This window comes from Pristiophorus japonicus, chromosome 1, assembly GCF_044704955.1.
Source record: "Pristiophorus japonicus isolate sPriJap1 chromosome 1, sPriJap1.hap1, whole genome shotgun sequence".
Classification (NCBI taxonomy): domain Eukaryota; kingdom Metazoa; phylum Chordata; class Chondrichthyes; family Pristiophoridae; genus Pristiophorus; species Pristiophorus japonicus.
The window spans coordinates 534,291,013-534,310,926 of NC_091977.1; the positions used below are offsets into that span (position 1 = coordinate 534,291,013).

Sequence of the window (19,914 nt, forward strand, 5' to 3'; positions counted from 1 at the left end):
GTTTTAAAATTTCATGCCAAACAGTTTATGAATGATTACCTATAGATAAATATATGTTTGTTTCCTTATTTTCTAGTCTGCCATACAACGAGTTCTTCGGTGGAGTCAGTGGTCTCACATTAGAGCAGTTCAAAAAAATCAATGGCTTTCCCAATGCTTTCTGGGGATGGGGTGGAGAGGATGATGACCTGTGGCGTAGGTAAGAACACATTTAGAGGTACAGATTTATAACTGGTGGTGGTGACTCAAAGATGAATAGGGCTGAAAAACTAAGAATTAGGAGTAGACCAAACGGCCCCTCAAGCCTGCTCCGCCATTCAATAAGATTGTGGCTGACCTTTGACCTCCACTCCACTTTCCCGCCGATCCTCATATCCCTTGATTCCCCAGGAGTCCAAAAATCGATCTATCTCACCCATGGATATACTCGATGACTGAACCTCCACAGCCCTTTGAGGTAGAGAATTCCAAAGATTCACAACCCTCTGAGTGAAGAAATTCCTCCTCATCTCAGTCTTAAATGGCCGACCCCTTATCCTGAGACTATGCCCCCCAGTTCTAGACTCTCCAGCCCGGGGGAAACAGCCTCTCAGTATCTACCCTGTCAATCCCCCTCAGAATCTTGTATGGTTCAATGAGATCACCTCTCGTTCTTCTAAACTCCAGAGAGTATAGGCCCAAACTAAATCTCTCCTCACCAGACAGCTGCCTACAGAGTTCAGTCCAGGACACAACAGCAGACCAGCCAAATTTCATCCTGATACTAGCTGAACAGACTGAAGGGCAGGAGCCAGCAGAGGAGAGAGAGAGACTGGTCAGGCCTCGAGAACCAGTACACTGTCAAAGGGCAGCCCAAAAGCCCGCAAAGCGCAATCAGGAAACCAGTGGCGTTCAGCCCAGGAGCCATTGCAGCAATGACATTCATCCTCGGTCAACCAGCAGAGCTGCTGAGATGCAGTCTGCCAGCAATTTGCTGCAGAGCTGGGGAACATCCTGTGAGGCTGGGGCAACAGATAGGAGCAGAGGCTGGAGTCGGTGGCTGGAGCGGTGTCATCATCATCGGCAGTTCCTCGGAATCGAGGAAGACTTGCTTCCACTCTTAGAATGACTTCTTAGGTGGCTGAACAGTCCAAATCGAGAACCACAGTCCCTCTCACAGTTGAGGCAGATAGTCGTTGAGGGAAGGGTGGGTGGGACTGGTTTGCCGCATGCTCTTTCCGCTGCCTGCGCTTGCTTTCTGCATGCTCTCGGCGACGAAACTCGAGGTGCTCAGCGCCCTCCCGGATGCACTTCCTCCACTTAGGGCGGTCTTTGGCCAGGGACTCCCAGGTGTAGGTGGGTATGTTGCACTTTATCAGGGAGGCTTTGAGGGTGTCCTTGAAACGTTTCCTCTGCCACCTTTGGCTTGTTTGCCGTATTGGAGTGGTGTGGAGCGCAGATAGATCAGCGTCCCGCGGTGGGAGCAGGTCTCGAATGGAGACAAGAAAGCTGAGGAGTTGAACAGCAGCAATGGCAGGTACAGCATGCAACGAACATGCCGACATCACGGTTGCAATGCGTGCACATTTTATTATGGACAGCCTTATTTGCACTGTTTCTGACCGATTGGCGCTCCATTATCACATGACCTATTGCTGATTAGTCCTCTTGGAGGATAAGCCACACCCAAAAGTTTCTCTGGAGTGTGTAATTGGAACCGCCCAGCCCAAGTTCTGAGTTACTTTGCAAAATGTAATGCGAGCCATTTTGACTTCAGAGCTACCCTGCAAACAGTTGCAGAGAGGATAGAGCTCCCAGCAAATGCTTCCCCTCCCCCAGCCCAAGTTCCCCACCCGCCCCTCCCCGTGCAGATGCTGCCTCCCACAGCCAAAGTCCCCAATCCCAGTGCATGCATGCCCTTAACCCCGCCCCTCCCGTCATAGAATGGGGCAGTGTGTGTGGGTCACGGATTGTTAACAGGTTTATTGGGTATGGAATTAATAGTGACAGTGTCGTGACTTCCGGATTTCATCCACTGTGTAAAGGTGATAGGAAGAACGTGATACGTTTCCCCCTTCTTCTTCCCCCTCGCCCCATTTCCCTCCCTCCCACCTGTGTGTGTCTCTCTCTCTCACCTCTCTCACCTCTCTCACCTCTCTCACCTCTCTCACCTCTCTCACCTCTCTCACCTCTCTCACCTCTCTCACCTCTCTCACCTCTCTCACCTCTCTCACCTCTCTCACCTCTCTCACCTCTCTCACCTCTCTCACCTCTCTCACCTCTCTCACCTCTCTCGCTCTCTCACCTCTCTCTCGCTCTCTCACCTCTCTCTCGCTCTCTCCCACCTCTCTCTCTCTCTCTCCTCCACCTCTTCCCCCCCCCCCTCTCTCTCTCGCTCTCTCACCTCTCTCTCGCTCTCTCCCACACCCCTCGCTCTCTCTCTCTCTCCTCCACCTCTTCCCCCCCCCCCTCTCTCTCTCTCTCTCTCTCCTCTCTCTCTCTCTCTCCTGCACCCCTCGCTCTCTCTCTCTCTCCTGCACCCCTCACTCTCTCTCTCTCTCTCTCCCCCCCCCCTCCACCTCTCTCTCTCTCTCTCTCTCTCTCTCTCTCTCTCTCTCTCTCTCTCTCTCTCTCTCTCTCTCTCTCTCTCTCCTCTCTCCCTCCACCTCTTTTCCTCACCCCTCTCTCGCTCCTCTCCCCGCCTCTCCAGCTCTTCTCTCTCCCCCCCCCCCCACCCCCCCCGGCCTCTCGCCCATCCGCGTCGCCCTGATGCCCCCCCTCCTCACACCACCCGCCACTCTCTTCCCCGCCGCCTTATACAACCGAGTGTCTCGCTGGGCCATTTCAGAGGGCAGTTAAAGAGTCAACCACTTTGCTGTGGGCCTGGAGTCACATTTAGGCCCAGACCGGGTAAGGACGGCAGATTTCCTTCGTTAAAGGACATTAGTGAACCAGACGGGTTTTTACGACAATCCGGTAGTTTCATGCTCACTGTTACTGACACTAGCTTTTTATTTCCAGGCTTGAATTTTGGTAACAAAACCATTGAACATTTCGGGGGGTTTTCCCTCTAATTCAGAAGGAAATTGAAATATTGGCAACTATTATGGTCTTTCAACTGTACTAACTTGGGTGTGAGTGGGGTGGTGGTGCGGGGGTTGGGGATGGAACATGAACACCATGAACTTTGCTTTGTTCAAAAACACACAAGTCATGGCCTTTCAATGTTTGGTCAAACTAAAATCTCCTGTAAAAGTTAAACTTTAGTGCTAGAAGTACAATTGCGTCAGTCAGTAAGTTCCTGCAGTTCAATATATTTAATTTTGTAAATGTTGCTTTTTTAACTGTAATAAATGCACCAGCGCGGATACCTTTCATTTGTGACATGATTGCCCCTTTATAGACGTACCTTGTCAACCAGGCAGGTCCCAGTGATTGACCATAATGGGTTGCTCTGTACTTTAAGCCAAGTTTGAGTTACTTTCACAGTTTCTTCTTTCACTGGGAATTTGCATCAGCAAGATTACAATACCCTGTACTCCAACTCACTCCTGGCCGGCCTCTCGCTTTCTACACTACATAAACTTGAGGTGATCCAAAACTCTGCAGCCCGTGTCCTAACTCGCACCAAGTCACGATCACCCATCACCCCTGTGCTTTCTGACCTACATTAGCTCCCGGTTAAACAATGCCTCGATTTCAAAATTCTCATCCTTGTTTATAACTCACTCCATGACCTTGTCCCTCCCCATCTCTGTAATCTTTTACAGCCTCACAACCCCACAAGATGTCTGTGCTCCTCACATTCTGGCCTCTTGAGCATCCCTCATTGTAACAGCTCAACCATCGGTGGCCGTGCCTTCAGCTGTTTGGGCCCCAAGCTCTGGAACTCCCTCCCTAAACCTCTCCGCCTCTCTACCTCTCTTTCCTCCTTTAAGTCGCTCGTTAAAACCTACCTCTTTAAACAAGCTTTTGGTCATCTGCCTTAATTTCTTCTTTTGTGGCTCAGTGTCAGATATATCTGTTTTGTCTGTAACACTGTTGTGAAGCACCTTGGGCCGTTTCACTACGTTATAGACACTATATAAATAAAAGTTATTATTAATAATAAACTCGTACCCCATATGCTGCATGTTAAGATTATAGTAGCTCGTAAACTATGTTCATTATGCACTCTTACTGAGTCCACAGCTTTTACCTTCCCAAGACTTGCGAGCACTGCATCCTAACTAGTAAACTTGATGCTGGAACATCCTCTTAAAACTTCTGTTTTACATCCGGAGGTGTTGAGCATTAAGCTCCTGTACATGCTTTAGAAGTGCCTGCAGCATATAGTTGAGCAGTCCTACTCAAGTCCGCTCCTTTGGACATTCTAGCCATGGTGTAGTCAATAGGGCGTGAGGAAATCTTGGTTTGAACAATTTGTTCTCAAAAAATTTCTTAATTGGTGAAAATTACGATGATGCACAGTTACATTTTTCTTCACATTTTGTATTCTTTTTTCTTTTAAAAGAAAATCAATGCCACCCTTAAATTCACTAAACGCACCAATGGAATACATTCTATAAAGTTTGAGGTAGATTAAGAACATAAGTAGGAGTAGGCCATCCAGCCCCTCGAGCCTACTCCGCTATTCAATAAGATCATGACCTCAACTCCACTTTCCCGCCCGATCTCCATAATCCTTGATTCACCTAGAGTCCAAAAATCTGTCGATCTCCACCTTGAATATGCTCAATGATTCAGCATCCACAGCATTTTGGGGCAGAAAATTCCAGTCATCTCTGTCTTAAATGGCCGACTCCTTATCCTGAGACTATGCTCCCAAGTTCCAGACTCTCCAGCTATTGGAAACAACCTGGTTTCTGCTTTCAGACCTACATTAGCTCCTGGTTAAACAACGCCTTGATTTCAAAATTCTCCTTCTTCTTTACAAATCGCTCCATGGGCCTTGTCTCTCTAATCTTTTTCAGCCTCACAACCCCAAAAAGATGTCTGCGCTTCTCAAATTCTGGCCTCGAACATCCCTCATTATAACTGCTCAACCATCGGTGGCCGTGCCTTCAGTTGTTTGGCATCTACCCTGTCAATCTCCCTCAGAATCTTATGTTTCAATGAGATCACCTCCCATTTTGCTAAACTCCAGAGAGTACAGGCCCAATTTGCTCAGTCTCTCCTCTTAGAATTTATGAATTCTCTCCCTCTTTCACCTTGCAGAGTTCTTTACGCAGGGTACAACGTGACCAGACCAGAAGGAGATCTTGGAAAGTACAAGTCGATACCCCATCACCATCGAGGGGAGGTACAGTTTCTCGGCAGGCAAGTATTCAGCTTGCGGCACGCATTTTTACAGTGTGCTTGTAGATTAAGATTTGCAGATTTATTAGAAAATCTTCCTTTAACTGGTTTTACAGTTCAGTATGTATTCGATGTGTAAATATGAGACGTTAAGATAATTTCAAATCCTTCTGAAAATGCATTGCTTATACACGCGTCTGAAACTTAAAAACAATTTAGAGACTTGAAAGATTTAACAGATTAGCATATTATCTTTGAATCCAGTCTCGGGATGAAAATCACTCTGTGCTGGCTAAAAGGAACTCACTTTCAGGAATCTCAACCCAGTTTCTAGTGATTGTGAGTAATGTAAGCAGCACTTTGTTCCACAAGGCCTGTTTCTGTGAATGCGCGATCCCTTTAACTGTCTGCGCATGCGCAGTATTTAGTGTAAAAGCTGGTGAGCGTACCGTGCGGGACCTTTCAGATTGCTGCGTGCCCACGCACCTAAGCGGGAACGTTAATCACGAGGCCAAAACACACAACTGCCAATATTTGCCACTAATTTGTTAACTCAATTGGCGGCCGCAAAAAAGGGGAACTAGGGGCGGGAGCAAGAAAAGAGAACTCGGCAATGCAGCAGAGGCTGGCCGCGAGAGGTTACCCTTGGGGAAGTATGGAGTGTATCCCATCATCATCATCGGCAGTCCCTCGGAATCGAGGAAGACTTGCTTCCACTCTAAAAATGAGTCATTAAGTGGCTGAACAGTCCGATACAAGAACCACAGTCCCTGTCACAGGTGGGACAGACAGTGGTTGAAGAAAAGGGTGGGTGGGACTGGTTGGCCGTATGTTCCTTCCGCTGCCTGCACTTGCTTTCTGCGTGCTCTCGGCAATGAGAGTCAAGGTGCTCAGCACCCTCCCGGATGCACTTCCTCCACTTAGGGCGGTCTTTGGCCAGGGACTCCCAGGTGTCGGTGGAGATGTTGCACTTCATCAGGGAGGCTTTGAGGGTGTCCTTGAAGCATTTCCTCTGCCCACCTTTGGCTCGTTTGTCGTGAAAGAGTTCTGAGTAGAGCGCTTGCTTTGGGAGTCTCGTGTCTGGCATGCGAACAATGTGGCCTGCCCAGCGGTGCTGATCGAGTGTGGTCAGTGCTTCAATGCTGGGGATGTTGGCCTGGTTGAGGACACCAACGTTGGTGTATCTGTCCTCCATGGGATTTGTGGGATTTGTAGGATCTTGCGGAGACACCTTTTGATGGTATTTCTCCAATGATTTGAGGTGTCTACTGTACATGGTCCATGTCTCTGAGCCATACAGGAGGGTGGGTATTACTACAGCCCTTTTTATGAAGTGTATATATCATGTCTGAATACTTGTTCATGTTTTTAAGCCAATTTATAAGTGCAGAGGAGATTTACTGGAATGGTGCCAGAGGTGAAGGAATTCAGCTTTATATATAGAAACTAGAGAAGCTGGGATTATTCTCCTTTACAGCAAAGCAGGTTAAGGGAAGATTTAATAGAGATGTTCAAAACTCAGGGGTTTTGATAGGGGTAGATAGGGAGAAACGTTTCTACTGTCAGTAACCAGAGGACACAGATTTAAGATCCTTTGCAAAAAAGCCAGGGAGAGATGGGATGAATTTTTCTACTCTGCGAGTTGTGACGATTTGGAAAGCACTGCCTGAAGCAGATTCAATGGTAACTTTCAGAAGGGAATTGGATATATATTTGAAAAGGAGAAATTTTCAGGGCTGTGGGGAAAGAGCGGGGGAGTGGGACTAATTGGATAGCTCTTTCAAAGATAGAAACAGGCACGATAGAAACATAGAAAACAGAAGCAGTAGTAGGCTGCAATACGATCACTGCTGATCCTCTATCTCAACACCTTATTCCCACTTTTTCCCCATACCCCTTGATGTCTTTTGCGTCTAGAAATCTATCTCCCTCTTAAATATATTCAATATATTGGCCTCCTTCTGTGCTGTGTGATTCTATGTATCATTCTAAGAAGTTTATTCTGCTATTTATTGGGTTACCTTTAATCATTTCCACATTTTCCCCCCCTCCCCCACAGATATAAATTGTTGAGGTATTCTAAGGAGCGTCAGCCCCTGGATGGGTTGAACAACTTGAAGTATACTCCAAATATAACTCTGCACTTTTTGTACAAAAACATAACAGTGAACCTTACACCAGAGTTGGCTCCTGTAGATGAAGACTAAAGGGGATGGGACCATCTTGAATTTTAACAGCTTCCCTGGAACATTATGGATTTCAGAGTATTTTATTCGCTGGCGGTTCAGTGAAGGGCTTTAACGGCCTTGAGGAACGGCCAAACCACCTCAGCTGTGGATGATTCAATGACGGCACGAGTCCCGAATTTTGAACAGCTGATTGTCCCTGCATGTGTGCGCACTAGCTTTGCTACTGAATTCATCCTGCATTTTGAGAGACAATATGCCATCATTCCGAAATCAAGGGGTTTACAAGTAGGGTTGCTCTCGCTATTCAGCCCTCGCATTATTGTCTGAGCTTTCTTGTCCTGATGAGCTGTTCCTGTACAAAGCTGTTAGAGCCAATAGAATTCCCATTTGTAGATATTGCATAACATATTGTATTTTTAGGTAAAAATGAAGGCTCACTGTCTACTTGAAATAATGCTATGGATTTGTAAATATACTCTAAAATTGTGCACTTTTGCCACTCCGTTTTTTTTTATACTTTTGAACTTGATGCATTTGTGTGATGTTCCTTTTAAAAAGGAAGTATATATGTATGTAACTTGGCATGTAAGAACAAAATGTAAATAGTCTTTAAAGACACATCATTTGCTTTCCATACTGAATAATGGAAAGCATTGCAATACATTGTCTGCTTTCTAGTAGCTAAAACCATACCTTGTTACAGTGGTGTTATACACTGCCAAGTCGCTTAGCCTTCTCGTTGTCATTTGGAAAGTATTTTCTTTCTGAAAGTAAAACAAGTTTAGCTTGGGTTTAATCTTCTGATGTCCGGTGTGGTGCGAGCTTGATGGACTTGGGCAAGTGGTGGAAGAGGAGTTTAAAGCCAAGAGGGAAGTGAAGATAAACTACGAGCTGAACCAGAATTTCACCCTGTGGGATTTGGGGTGTGCTGACCGACGTTTGCATCAGCCCTTCAGACTTTCCTTATTTGCCCAACCAAATCGGTTTCTTGCCGCGCTGTTCTGACGAGTGCAGCTTTCTCATTCTCATTTCCCTGCAGACCTCCTGCATGCTTAATAATTCGGCATTGATAAACCTGACCTACCTGGATTCATATCTGGACAGCGGAAGCTTGTTTTCTATAACCTAGAAAAGAAAGCAAGCATTCTAAAGGTAACATGCGTATGCCAATAGTTATAAAAGCATGTAGTGAGTAACTGGGTACAAGTTTAATTTAAAAAAAAAACTAAATTCCGTCGGAACGCTGTATATATGCCAGTACTACTGAAATGCTGGAATGATTCTGTGCAAATAGCCGCCTGTCAGATGACGTTCCATTCCTTTTGATTTTTAAGTTGGGATTTGTGTCTTTAACAACCTGCCTCTGCTTGGATTTAATCTGATGGCAATGGATATAACCGCTAGACTCGACCAGTAAGGGAAGGCGCTACAATGCCTTGGCCGTCAGAGGCTGCGAATAATCTCTGTTCTCACTTTGTTTCGCGCAAAATCTGCTACTTCATCGAGGAGCCCGAGAAATCTTTTCTTGAACTCATTCGTGGATGACCACGGCAGTTCTTCAACTGTGGATGAGCCTGGTATTGTTTGTTTTCATTGTTGTACGTTTGCAAATCTTTTCTACGTAACCTGTCATAATCATCGCCAACCACGCTCGAACTTTTTTGTTTAAGGTCGATACGTTTGTCAGCTGTACACTTGTATTTCTGAATGCACTTGAAGAGCAAAACCGTGCAAACTGGTTCAAGAGGTAGTCGAATAACAAGTAGTAAAAGGGAGGCAGTTTGTATTAAATTAGATTGAAAAAGTATTGATGAAAAGACACTGGTTCAAAAGTACTAGAAGGAAAAAAAAAACTACAAGAAAAATGAGGGCAAATTTCCTATAGCAGCTGAACAGGATACTGGCATCCTGTGGGAGAGGAAAGCACATGGGTTTAGTAGCTTTGAACATCTGTTAACCGCTGGCAACATTGTTCCTGGGATGTGGGTGTCGCTGGCAAGGCCGGCATTTATTGCCCATCCCGAATTGCCCTTGAGAAGGTGGTGGTGAGCCGCCTTCTTGAACCGCTGCAGTCAGTTTGGTGAAGGTGCTCCCACAGTGCTGTTGGGGTTCCAGGATTTTGACCCAACGTTCAAAGTTCTGGCATAAAAGCAGAAAATGCCGGAAAAATCTCAGCAGGTTTTGATTTGTCAACCGGTTGCAAACTTTCCAGTACTGTTTATTCCTGACCGCCTAACGGAATACCGGATAGAAAAGAAGTTGGTCCATGAACCTCGCACTTGTGCAAGCACGAAAGAGTAACAGCCAGAGGTGTAACATCTCGGCACAAAATGTGCTTTTAAATCTAATTATAACGAAGTTTCACTTCTTTTTCTTTTATTTAAAATCTTGCCAGTGTTGCTATAAGAGGTTGGAATTCCTACAACTATTCTGAATCAGTTTAGGCTGATTTTAGTTTCTGCCTATTTTTGGGTCCTCCTTTGTGCCCCTCCAAGGCGCGTCTTCATTTAAGTTGCTCCCCCCCCCCCCCCCCCACCCGCCTGACTGGCTTCACCTTCATTTGGGCTTTTTTGGCTTAAGGGTGGCATTTGGAGCACGGAGCACGAAACGAGATGTGGGGCAGCTGAACCCGCTGCAAACAGGGATGTTACGGAATATAATGCAAGTTAGTCCAACCGACTATTCCTTTCTAGATTCTGTAGAATAAGCTTCACAATATAGGATGGCTTTTAGCATCTTGTCTCTTTGAGCTTCCCACACTTTGCAGTGAACTTCCTGAGGAAGGGCTGAAGACTTTTGCCTCTGCTATTAAATACTGAATTCTAAAAGTTCACAGATCAATAAAAAAATTAACTTTCTCCAACACGGATCTCCCTCTTCCCGACTTCCCTTCGCAATGTTTCTGTGTGCCAGAGAGCTGTGAGATGGATGCAGTTCATTGCGTGGTGAGTTCCCCAGGCTCAGTCGAGTCATGGGGAATCACCAAGTTGGAGATTACAGGCTTCACGTCAGAGAAGGGAAAAAGTAACTTGGAGGGTGTCATTCCAGGCTTTGCTGTCTCTGGAGCAGAATGGACGGAAGTTCAAGGCAAAAGTTGCCTGCTTATCCTCTCAACCAGTGAGTGGTATGAAGATATGAAGAGTTTTTAGGGAGGGGGTGGGGGGGGAATATCTAATTAATTCACTTCTGTGAATAAAAACATTACATTATGTTTTTATTCACAAGTGAATTAAATACTGAATTCTAAAAGATCACAGATCTATAAAAAAATTAACTTTCTCCAACACTGATCTCCCTCTTTCCGACTTCAAAAAGTATCAAGATTCTTAAACCGAGGCTGAAAATTAAAAGTACAGTAACTTCTCGCTATCTTTAATCTACCATCTGATTTTTTTTTAAAAGCATATAATTCTTAAACCACCATTAATGATCATTAAACTATCAAATCAAATTGTCAAATCCAGCCCCCTCTTTGTTCTGCGCTCTTGTTGCTTATAGCCTCTAAATTGTCATCTCGTCGTGCATTTTGTTAAAATTCTTTGAATGGAAGGGCTGATTATTATTATTTTTTGAAAAGACTACATGCTAAAATCTAGTTCCTATTTAAAATAGAGTTAAAATGAAGCCTTAAAATGCGTGGCGCATCCCTTTGTGTTTTTCTTCAATCTGAACATTAATTCTTTGAGATTTGCTAACAATATCTTACTATAACCCTACAGAACTTTAAGGTAGTGTGCACCATTATATACGTTTTACCTTTCTAGTGTATCCCGATGCTCTTATTTTTCAATATTAACTGGAAAAGTTTGTGCACTTTAACATTTATCTATACATACACATTTATATTTTATATATATTTATAATGTATATAATAACTGTGTATAATATATATTAAATGCATATATATTAAGTATGATAAATTAAATGCATATAATATATATAAATATAAATTTAAATATATGTACATGTAAAATGTATGATATATATAAAATGTATATTATGTATATTAAATGCATATGCTATATATAAATATATATTATATTATATTATATATATATATATATATATATATATTAAATGTATGATGTGTTAAATGTATATGATATATTATATATATATATTAAATGTATATGTATTGCATCCAAAACTGGAAGAGAAGAAACTGTATTTGGAGTCGGTGAAAATATGTACTGGTGGCAGCAATACTTAACTTTTTAGTTCAAATTCCAATGTTAGAACTTGCAGTGTTGCCAATCCTATAACAGCACATGTTTGTGTAAGGTCCTGTACAATTATATGTTCTTAACATCCTTAGAAACCGTATGAAGCCAAATCATGGGCAAAAATAATTTATTGTAGCATGTTGTAGGAAGAATTAAACGGCATGCTAAGCTGTACAATGCACCGTTAACTGTAATGGATTATTTCTAAGGATCTCTGTTGTCTTGCGGTGTGTTTGTGATAATATTTGTATATTTTGTATCATTCTTTTATGAAAATAAACAATACCAGCACTTCAGAGGCTTTGTGTTGAATTTTCCCCACATCTCTCCATAACAAGTCTATCTTATCTTGTAGTCTTCACCTATGTTTTGGTTTTACCTTCCATTACTTGGTGTAGTCAATGAGTTCTTAGGTGAACAATCCAATAGGAGAACCACAGTCCCTGTCACAGGTGGGACAGATAGTATTGAGGGAAGGGGTGGGTGGGACAGGTTTGCCGCACGCTCCTTCCGCTGCCTGCGCTTGCTTTCTACATGTACTCGGCGGCGAGACTCGAGGTGCTCAGCGCCCTCGCAGATGCACTTCCTCCACTTATCAACAAGAGCAGACATTGACGACGAGATTCAACACCGCCTCCAGTGCAGCCTTCGGCCGCCTGAGGAAAAGTGTGTTCGAAGACCAGTCCCTCAATTCTGCCACCAAGCTCATGGTCTACAGGGCTGTAGTGATACCCGCCCTCCTCTTTGGCTGAGAGACATGGGCCATGTACAGTAGACACCTCAAGCTGCTGGAGAAAGACCACTAACGATGTCTCCGCAAGATCCTGCAAATCCCCTGGGAGGGCATTAGCGTCCTCGACCAGACCAACATCCCCAGCAAAGGAGATGGTGGACTGTTCGATGGCAGTGCAAGTGTTGTGGAGAGAACCATGCGCTACTTTAACGCAGGATGGCATGAAGTTTAATGATCTGATAAGGGCAAGAAACCGAAAAAAACTCCGCCCTACCCTAATGCAGTGAACCACTCCGTACTTTCAACGTCCATGGATTGCAAAAGTCATGCAATGCATACTGTGTTTCCCTTGCATTCTTTGCCAACTTCTATCTATGTAGACCTCCTCCCCTCAAGCATCAGATTTTTGCAGCCCGTTGCAATGTTTACACCTCATTCCCACGTTGCTTTCCAGTGCACACTCTTATGAATACAATGAAGTACACAAATATACACCAGCACTGGCATCCTAGTTGCCATTGAGAAGGTGAGCCGCCTCCTTGAACCGCTGCAGTCCATGAGGTGAAGGTGCTCCCACAATGCTGTTAGGGAGGATATTCCAGGATTTTGACTCGGCAACGATGAAGGAACGGCCGATATATTTCCAAGCCAGGATGGTGTGTAACTTGGAGGTGGTGGTGTTCCACTTGTTCTTCTAGGTAGTGGTTTGGGAGGTGCTGTCTCAGTTAACCATCACCTCACACCTCATCTCTAGCTATGCATGTTCACCACTTATTCTGTTTTACTAAATTTAAGAACATAAGAAATAGGAGCAGGGGTAGACCATTTGGCTCCTCGAGCCTGCTCCGCCATTCCGTGAGATCATGGCTGATCTGATCATGGACTCAGCTCCACTTCCCTCCCCGCTCTCCATAACCCTTTACTCCCTTATTGCTAAAAAAAAATCTGTCTATCTCCGCCTCTAATATATTCAATGACCCACCTTCCACAGCTTTCTGGGGCAGAGAATTCCATAGATTTACAACCCTCTGAGAAGAAATTCCTCCTCATCTCAGTCCTAAATGGGTGGCCCCTTAGTCTGAGACGATGTCCCCTAGTCTTAGTTTCCCCTATGAGTAGAAATATCCTCTCTGCATCCACTTTGTCGAGCCTCCTCATTATCTTATATGTTTCAATAAGATCACCTCTCATTCTTCTGAACTCCAATGTGTATAAGCCCAACCTTTCCTCATAAGTCAACCCCCTCATCTCCGGAATCAACCTGGTGAACCTTCTCTGAACAGCCTCCAATGCAAGTATATCCTTCCTTAAATACGGAGACCAAAACTGTATGCATAACTCCAGGTGTGACCTCACCAATACCTTGTACAGTTGTAGCAGGACTTCTCTGCTTTTATACTCTATCCCCTTTGCAATAAAGGCCAACATTCCATTTGCCTTCCTGATCACTTGCAGTACCTGCATACTATTTGTGTTTAATGCACAAGGACCCCCAGGTCCCTCTGTACTGCAGCACTTTACATCGACAAAGTTGATGGAGAAAATTGCAAACGGGTGAGGTAAACCACAAGAGTTGGCAAATGGACATAACGTTAGTGAATAGATAAAATTAACAATGGATAACATTTTAGATAGGAAGCAATGTTTTTATTGCAGTTTTTGATCAGTTGCACAGATAGTTGAAATTCAAGTCAAAAGTTACCAAACAACATTTTGACCACTTGTTAAATAGTTAGTAATTTATTTCCATGTAACTTGGTTCTTTTCATCGGAGGTGGAGGATGAGGAGAGGTAGCTGCCCCATTTAATCGGTCTAGTGTGGGCTACTGACCACTCCTGTAATGGAGTAGGAGTAAGGACTCAAAAGCAGTGCCAGAGTGTAGTGTTGATGAGCAGAGCTGTCCACCCGAAAAACCACCTGAAACGAGAGGAAAAAACAATAATCTCTGAACTGCTGTGACAGATCATTGGCCTTGAAACCTTAACTCTGTTTCTCTCATGTTGGCCTTCATAGCGAGAGGATTTGAGTTTTGGAGCAGGGAGGTCTTGCTGCAGTTGTACAGGGCCTTGGTGAGGCCACACCTGTAATATTGTGTTCAGTTTTGGTCTCCCAATCTGAGGAAGGACATTCTTGCTACTGAGGGAGTGCAGCGAAGTTTCACCAGACTGATTCCTGGGATGACAGGACTGACATATGAAGAAAGACTGGATCGACTAGGCTTATATTCACTTAAAAGAATGAGAGAGGATCTCATAGAAACATAAAATTCTGACGAGATTGGACAGGTTCGATGCATGAAGAATGTTCCTGATTTTGGGGAAGTCCAGAACCAGGGGTCACAGTCTAAGGATAAGGGGTAAGCCATTTAGGACCGAGATGAAGAGAAACTTCTTCACTCAGAGAATTATGAACCTGTGGAATTCTCTGCTACAGAAAGTTGTTGAGGCCAGTTTGTTAGATATATTCAAAAGGGAGTAAGATGTGGCCCTTATGGCTAAAGGGATCAAAGGCAGGGATGGGGTACTGAAGTTGCATGATCAGCCATGATCATATTGAATGGTGGTGCAGGCTCGAAGGGCCGAATGGCCTACTCTTGCACCTATTTTCTATGTTTCTCTCCACAGACACTGCCTGAATCTCCCTGAATGTTTCACCAGCATATTCTGTTTTTATTTCCGCTCTACCACATCTGCAGTATTTTGCTTATGTTGTTGATCGGTTCTGGAGGGTTGTTCAGTACGCATCAAGATTATGTAAAAGAAGCTGATTATTTTGGAAGTTTTACCTGGAGGAAATCACCTTCCACACAAACTATTGGTCTGATTAGTCGGATGCCATGGTGTATTGGAAGAAACTGGCACTTCTGGACCTAAAAAATGAACTCTCTTTTTCTCTCCACAGATCCTGCGCCCCCCGTCCCCCCCCCAATCACAGACCTTCCCTTTTGTTCTTTCCTCCCCTCCCCCTGCGCTTGCTTAAAATGTGTTACATCTCTAGTGTCAGCTGTGGGTCAGTGGGTAGCACACTCGCCTCTAAGTCGGGAGGTAGGGGGTTCAAGTCCCACTCCAGAGACTTGAGCACAAAAATCTAGGCTGACAATCCAGTGCCGTGCTGAGGGAGTGCCGCACTGTCATAGGTGCTGCCTTTCAGATGAAGCATCAAACCGAGGCCCCGTCTGCTCTGTCAGGTGAACGTAAAAGATTCCATGGCCACTATTGTGAAGAAGAGCAGGGGAGTTATCCCCGGTGTCCTGGCTAGAATTTATCTTTTTAAAAAAAAAAAACAATAATCTGTGTGATATCTTCACAGAGCACAGCACACACAGCTCCTAACATGGCAGGCAGCTCTCTTGGAAGCCTCCGGAATCTGCCTGGTTCTGTTTATTATTAACTCTGCAGTTGCAGTACACAATATGTCCACATCTACTGTGTGGAGCTACAAACATTACAAGCTTACAGACATTACACTTCTCCCTCCTTAATGAAGAAGTTATTATAACAAACATCATACATAACTTTCATGTTTATACATAACACAGGATATAAACTTTTTTTTCCATATTTACAAATTTAACATTTACCACATGTTTTCTGTTTCGAAGAGGATACCTTCGCTCTCGAACAGAACCTTCCAAACATGATGTCGAATCTAAACTCATTCGAGGCTCATCCTGAGGAACGTTTTCCTCCACGGAATTTCCTTGATTTTCATTTGAACTCACTAACTTCAGGCTCTTTGTTTTCCTGACTAGGACTCAGACTTTCATTCTGATTCTCTCTGGGATTTGTTTCCAGTACATTGGATTTAGGATTTGCTACTGGTGTATCAAAACTATCTGAGTCAGAAATAATTGAATCATTCCCACCTTCAACTCCTTCCATGTCTGTAGGTAAAATATGATCAATATGAACAAACCAAACCTAATCTGTCCATTATCAAACATCTACCAAATATGTGCGAGGACCACATATCTTCACCACGCTTCCTGGTAACCACTTCAACCATTTATGGTGATGGTTCTTCACTCTCACCACCTGGTTTAATTTCACACTTCTCTCTTTTACTCTACCTCTATCATGATTCTCTTTCTGTCTTAATTGTGTCTCTTCTACGGACTGTGCCAAATTTGGTTTTAACAACGAGAATCTGGCTCGTGGCTGTTGTTTGAGAAACAACTCTGCTGGTGTTCTACCTGTAGTTGTATGAGGAATATTTCGATATGTAATCAAAAAATTAGCCAATTTGTGATCCAATGACAACTGTCGTTTCCTTGGATTTGGATCTAACATTTGTTTTATGAGGGCACGTTTTACAATTTGTACAGTGCGCTCTGCTGCACCATTCGAAGCAGGATGGTATGGTGGAACCTTGGTATGTTTCACACCATTTTTGCTCGTGAATTGTGCAAATTCGTCTGAACGAAATTGTGGTCCATTATCTGAAACTATTTCTTCAGGGAGGCCAAATGAAGAAAATAATTTTCGTAAAATGTCCAATGTTTTACTTGTTATTTTCCACATTGGAAGCACCTCAACCCACTTTGAATGGCTATCAATTACAATGAACAATTGTTGTCCTTCTAACTCAGCAAAATCAATATGTAGCCTTTGCCACACCCTGGGAGGCCATTTCCATGGCTGTAATGGTACTGGTGGTGGTTGCTTGCTTACCGATTGACATGTCGTACACTGACTCATGATGTACTCTATATCTTTATGAAGACCTGGCCACCATAAATAACTGCGTGCAAAACTCTTGGTCAAGCACATTCCCAGGTACTGGTCATGGAGGTCTCCTAATAATTTGGACCTGAATTTATTTGGTATAACCACTCTTGCACCCCACATGATACAATCTTTATCGACTGATAATTCATTCCTATGAATGAAGAATGGATGTGTACCTGATTTGACCATCCATTTGCAATCATACACCTTTGACATCACTGGGTCACGTTTGGTTGCTCCATCAATTTCTACTGCTGTGACTGGCAGTTCATCAATGTATGAAAAATAAAATACTTCTTCCCTATCGGGTGTAACTTGTGCTGGGGAAGGCAGTCTCGACATTGCATCAGCATTACTGTGATCAGCTGATCATCTGTATTCAATATCATATGTATATGCTGACAAAATCAAAGCCCATCTCTGCATTCGGGCTGCAGCTAATGTTGGAACTGGGGACTTTGGATGAAGGATTGCTGTTAGCGGCTTATGGTCCGTAACGATGGTAAACTTACGACCATACAAGTATTTGTGAAACTTCTTGACCCCAAAAATTAATGCCAAAGCTTCCCTTTCAATATGTGCATAATTACTCTCTCTGGCACTGAGAGTGCGTGAAGCAAAAGCAATTGGTCTCTCCTCCCCACTACTTAATACATGAGAGATCACTGCCCCAACTCCATACGGAGAGGCATCACGTACTGGCTTAATCTCCTTAGATATGTCATAGTGAACTAACATGGTTCTCTCTACCAATTTGCTTTTATACTCCTTGAATGCTGTATCGCATTCTTTTGACCAATTCCAATGGACCTGTTTTTTCAAAAGTTCATTCAGTGGATGTAATACTGTAGCCAAATTTGGTAGGAACTTCCCATAATAGTTCAAAAAAGTCCCAAGAATGAATGAAGTTCAGTGACATTCCTGGGAGTGGGCACATTTCTAATTGCATCCAATTTTTCCATGGTTGGATGTAAACCATCTTTGTCTACTCTGTACCCTAAGTACTCCACTGAGTTTTGAAATAACTCACACTTACGAGCAGACACTCGTACTCTGTGCTTCTCTAGCCGTTTGAGGACTTCATTCAATATGTTATTATGAATTTGCCTATTTGGTGCTGAAATTAGTGTCATCCAAATAACATACTACCCCTTCAATACCTTGCAAAATCTGGTTCATCACCCCTTGGAATATGGGAGGGGCGGAAGACACTCCAAACGGTAGCCTATTAAATTGATATAGGCCTAGATGAGTATTTATAGTCAAACATGACTTAAGACTCCTCATCTAGTTCAAGCTGTAAGTAGGCATTCGTAAGATCCAGTTTTGAGAAGATCTGACCACCTGTCAGTGTTGTGAACAAATCTTCTATATTCGGCAATGTATTGGGGACATTACCCTCTAGAACCTGGTTTACGGTTACTTTATAATCACCACACAATCTTACCTTACCATCGGACTTGGGTTAAACAACAATGGGTGTAGCCCAATTACATTGATCTATCTTACAAATAATATTCTCAGGTTCTAGTCTTTTGAGTTCTTGCTCAACTTTCTCCTTGAGTGCATATGGTATGGAATGTGGCTTGTAGTGAACCGATCTAGCGTCCTTCTGTACCCTGACACTCGCCTTGAAGCCTTGGATCGGACTGCCTGTTTCACAGAACACCTTCGGATACTTCTTGATAACCTCATCCGTTGATGAAAATCTCGCTTCCACACAGAAAATCTTACTCCAATCCAGCTTCAGTGAGCTCAACCAATTTCTTCCTCGTCAGGCAGGCTTGTCTCCTTTCACTACTATTAGAGGCAAGTTCTGAAATTGATCTTTATATTTCACCGGTATGGTGATACGACCTACCACAGGAATTTTCTCTCCCACGTAGCCTCGCAGCTCTATCTTGGATTTATCCAGTTGGAAATCATGCAATTTGTCGAGGTACAGCGACTCCGGTACTACACTCACGGATGCACCCGTCTCAATTTCCATTGGTATCTTGAATCCCGCAACATCTATGTGGATTTTGATGCTTTCTGAATCGCTGTCTGTTAACCTCGTGCTCCTGATGACGTGTAACTCTAACAACATCTCGTCCTGTTGTTGTTCTTCCATGCTATGTAGTCTCTTGGGATTTCTACTCATAGCTTTGAACGCTGGACTCATAGCTTTGGAAGCTGGTTTACCCTTCAGTCGACATGCCTTCGCAAGATGCCCAGTCTTTCTGCAGAAGAAACACTCTGCCTTCACGTGTGAACAACTTTGAGCAATGTGTTGTCCCAGGCACCAATAGCACGACTTCGACGCTCTGTTAGAATTTCCAGTTTCTGAGACTTTGGGCCCCCACCGTCTTTTACTTTGAACCTGCAGGTGCTTTACCTCGTTGACTGATGACCATAATAATTATTTAATTCTCGGGAATATTGTTCGGCCATGCCCATCGACCTCGCTGTCTGACAAGCAATCTCAAAAGTCAAGTCATCCGTCGTCAATAACTTCCTTCTGATCGCATCATTTTTCACCCCACAAACAAAACAATCCCGTAATGCTCGGTTTTGAAAGTTTCCAAAATTACAGTGCATCAATAGCTTTTTTAATGCTACGATGTAATCACTGATACTTTCATTAGCCTTCTGATTCCGAATCCAGAATGATAGCTTTCAACAATTTCTAACGGTTTGGGGTTATAGTGCTGCTCCAGCTTCGTTAAAATCTCTAAGCGTTGTGTCCTTTGGCTCGTCAGGCACAAGCAGATTTACAAGGGTT

The 19,914-nt window shown here is 43.7% G+C and overlaps 2 protein-coding genes across 2 annotated transcripts in view; one reads left to right on the forward strand and one right to left on the reverse strand.

The window, feature by feature from the left end:
• The window catches only part of b4galt6 (UDP-Gal:betaGlcNAc beta 1,4- galactosyltransferase, polypeptide 6), a 96,906-nt gene extending 85,540 nt beyond the window's left edge, over window positions 1–11,366 (forward strand). The window contains exons 8-10 of the mRNA XM_070896720.1: window positions 77–199; window positions 5,197–5,298; window positions 7,337–11,366. Of these exons, the coding sequence (XP_070752821.1) occupies window positions 77–199; window positions 5,197–5,298; window positions 7,337–7,484 (373 nt within the window). The 3' untranslated portion in view covers window positions 7,485–11,366. The remainder of the gene's footprint in view (window positions 1–76; window positions 200–5,196; window positions 5,299–7,336) is intronic.
• Window positions 11,367–14,117: 2,751 nt separating this feature from the next.
• The window catches only part of ttr (transthyretin (prealbumin, amyloidosis type I)), a 39,966-nt gene continuing 34,169 nt past the window's right edge, over window positions 14,118–19,914 (reverse strand). The window contains exon 4 of the mRNA XM_070877033.1: window positions 14,118–14,340. Within this exon, the coding sequence (XP_070733134.1) occupies window positions 14,236–14,340 (105 nt within the window). The 3' untranslated portion in view covers window positions 14,118–14,235. The remainder of the gene's footprint in view (window positions 14,341–19,914) is intronic.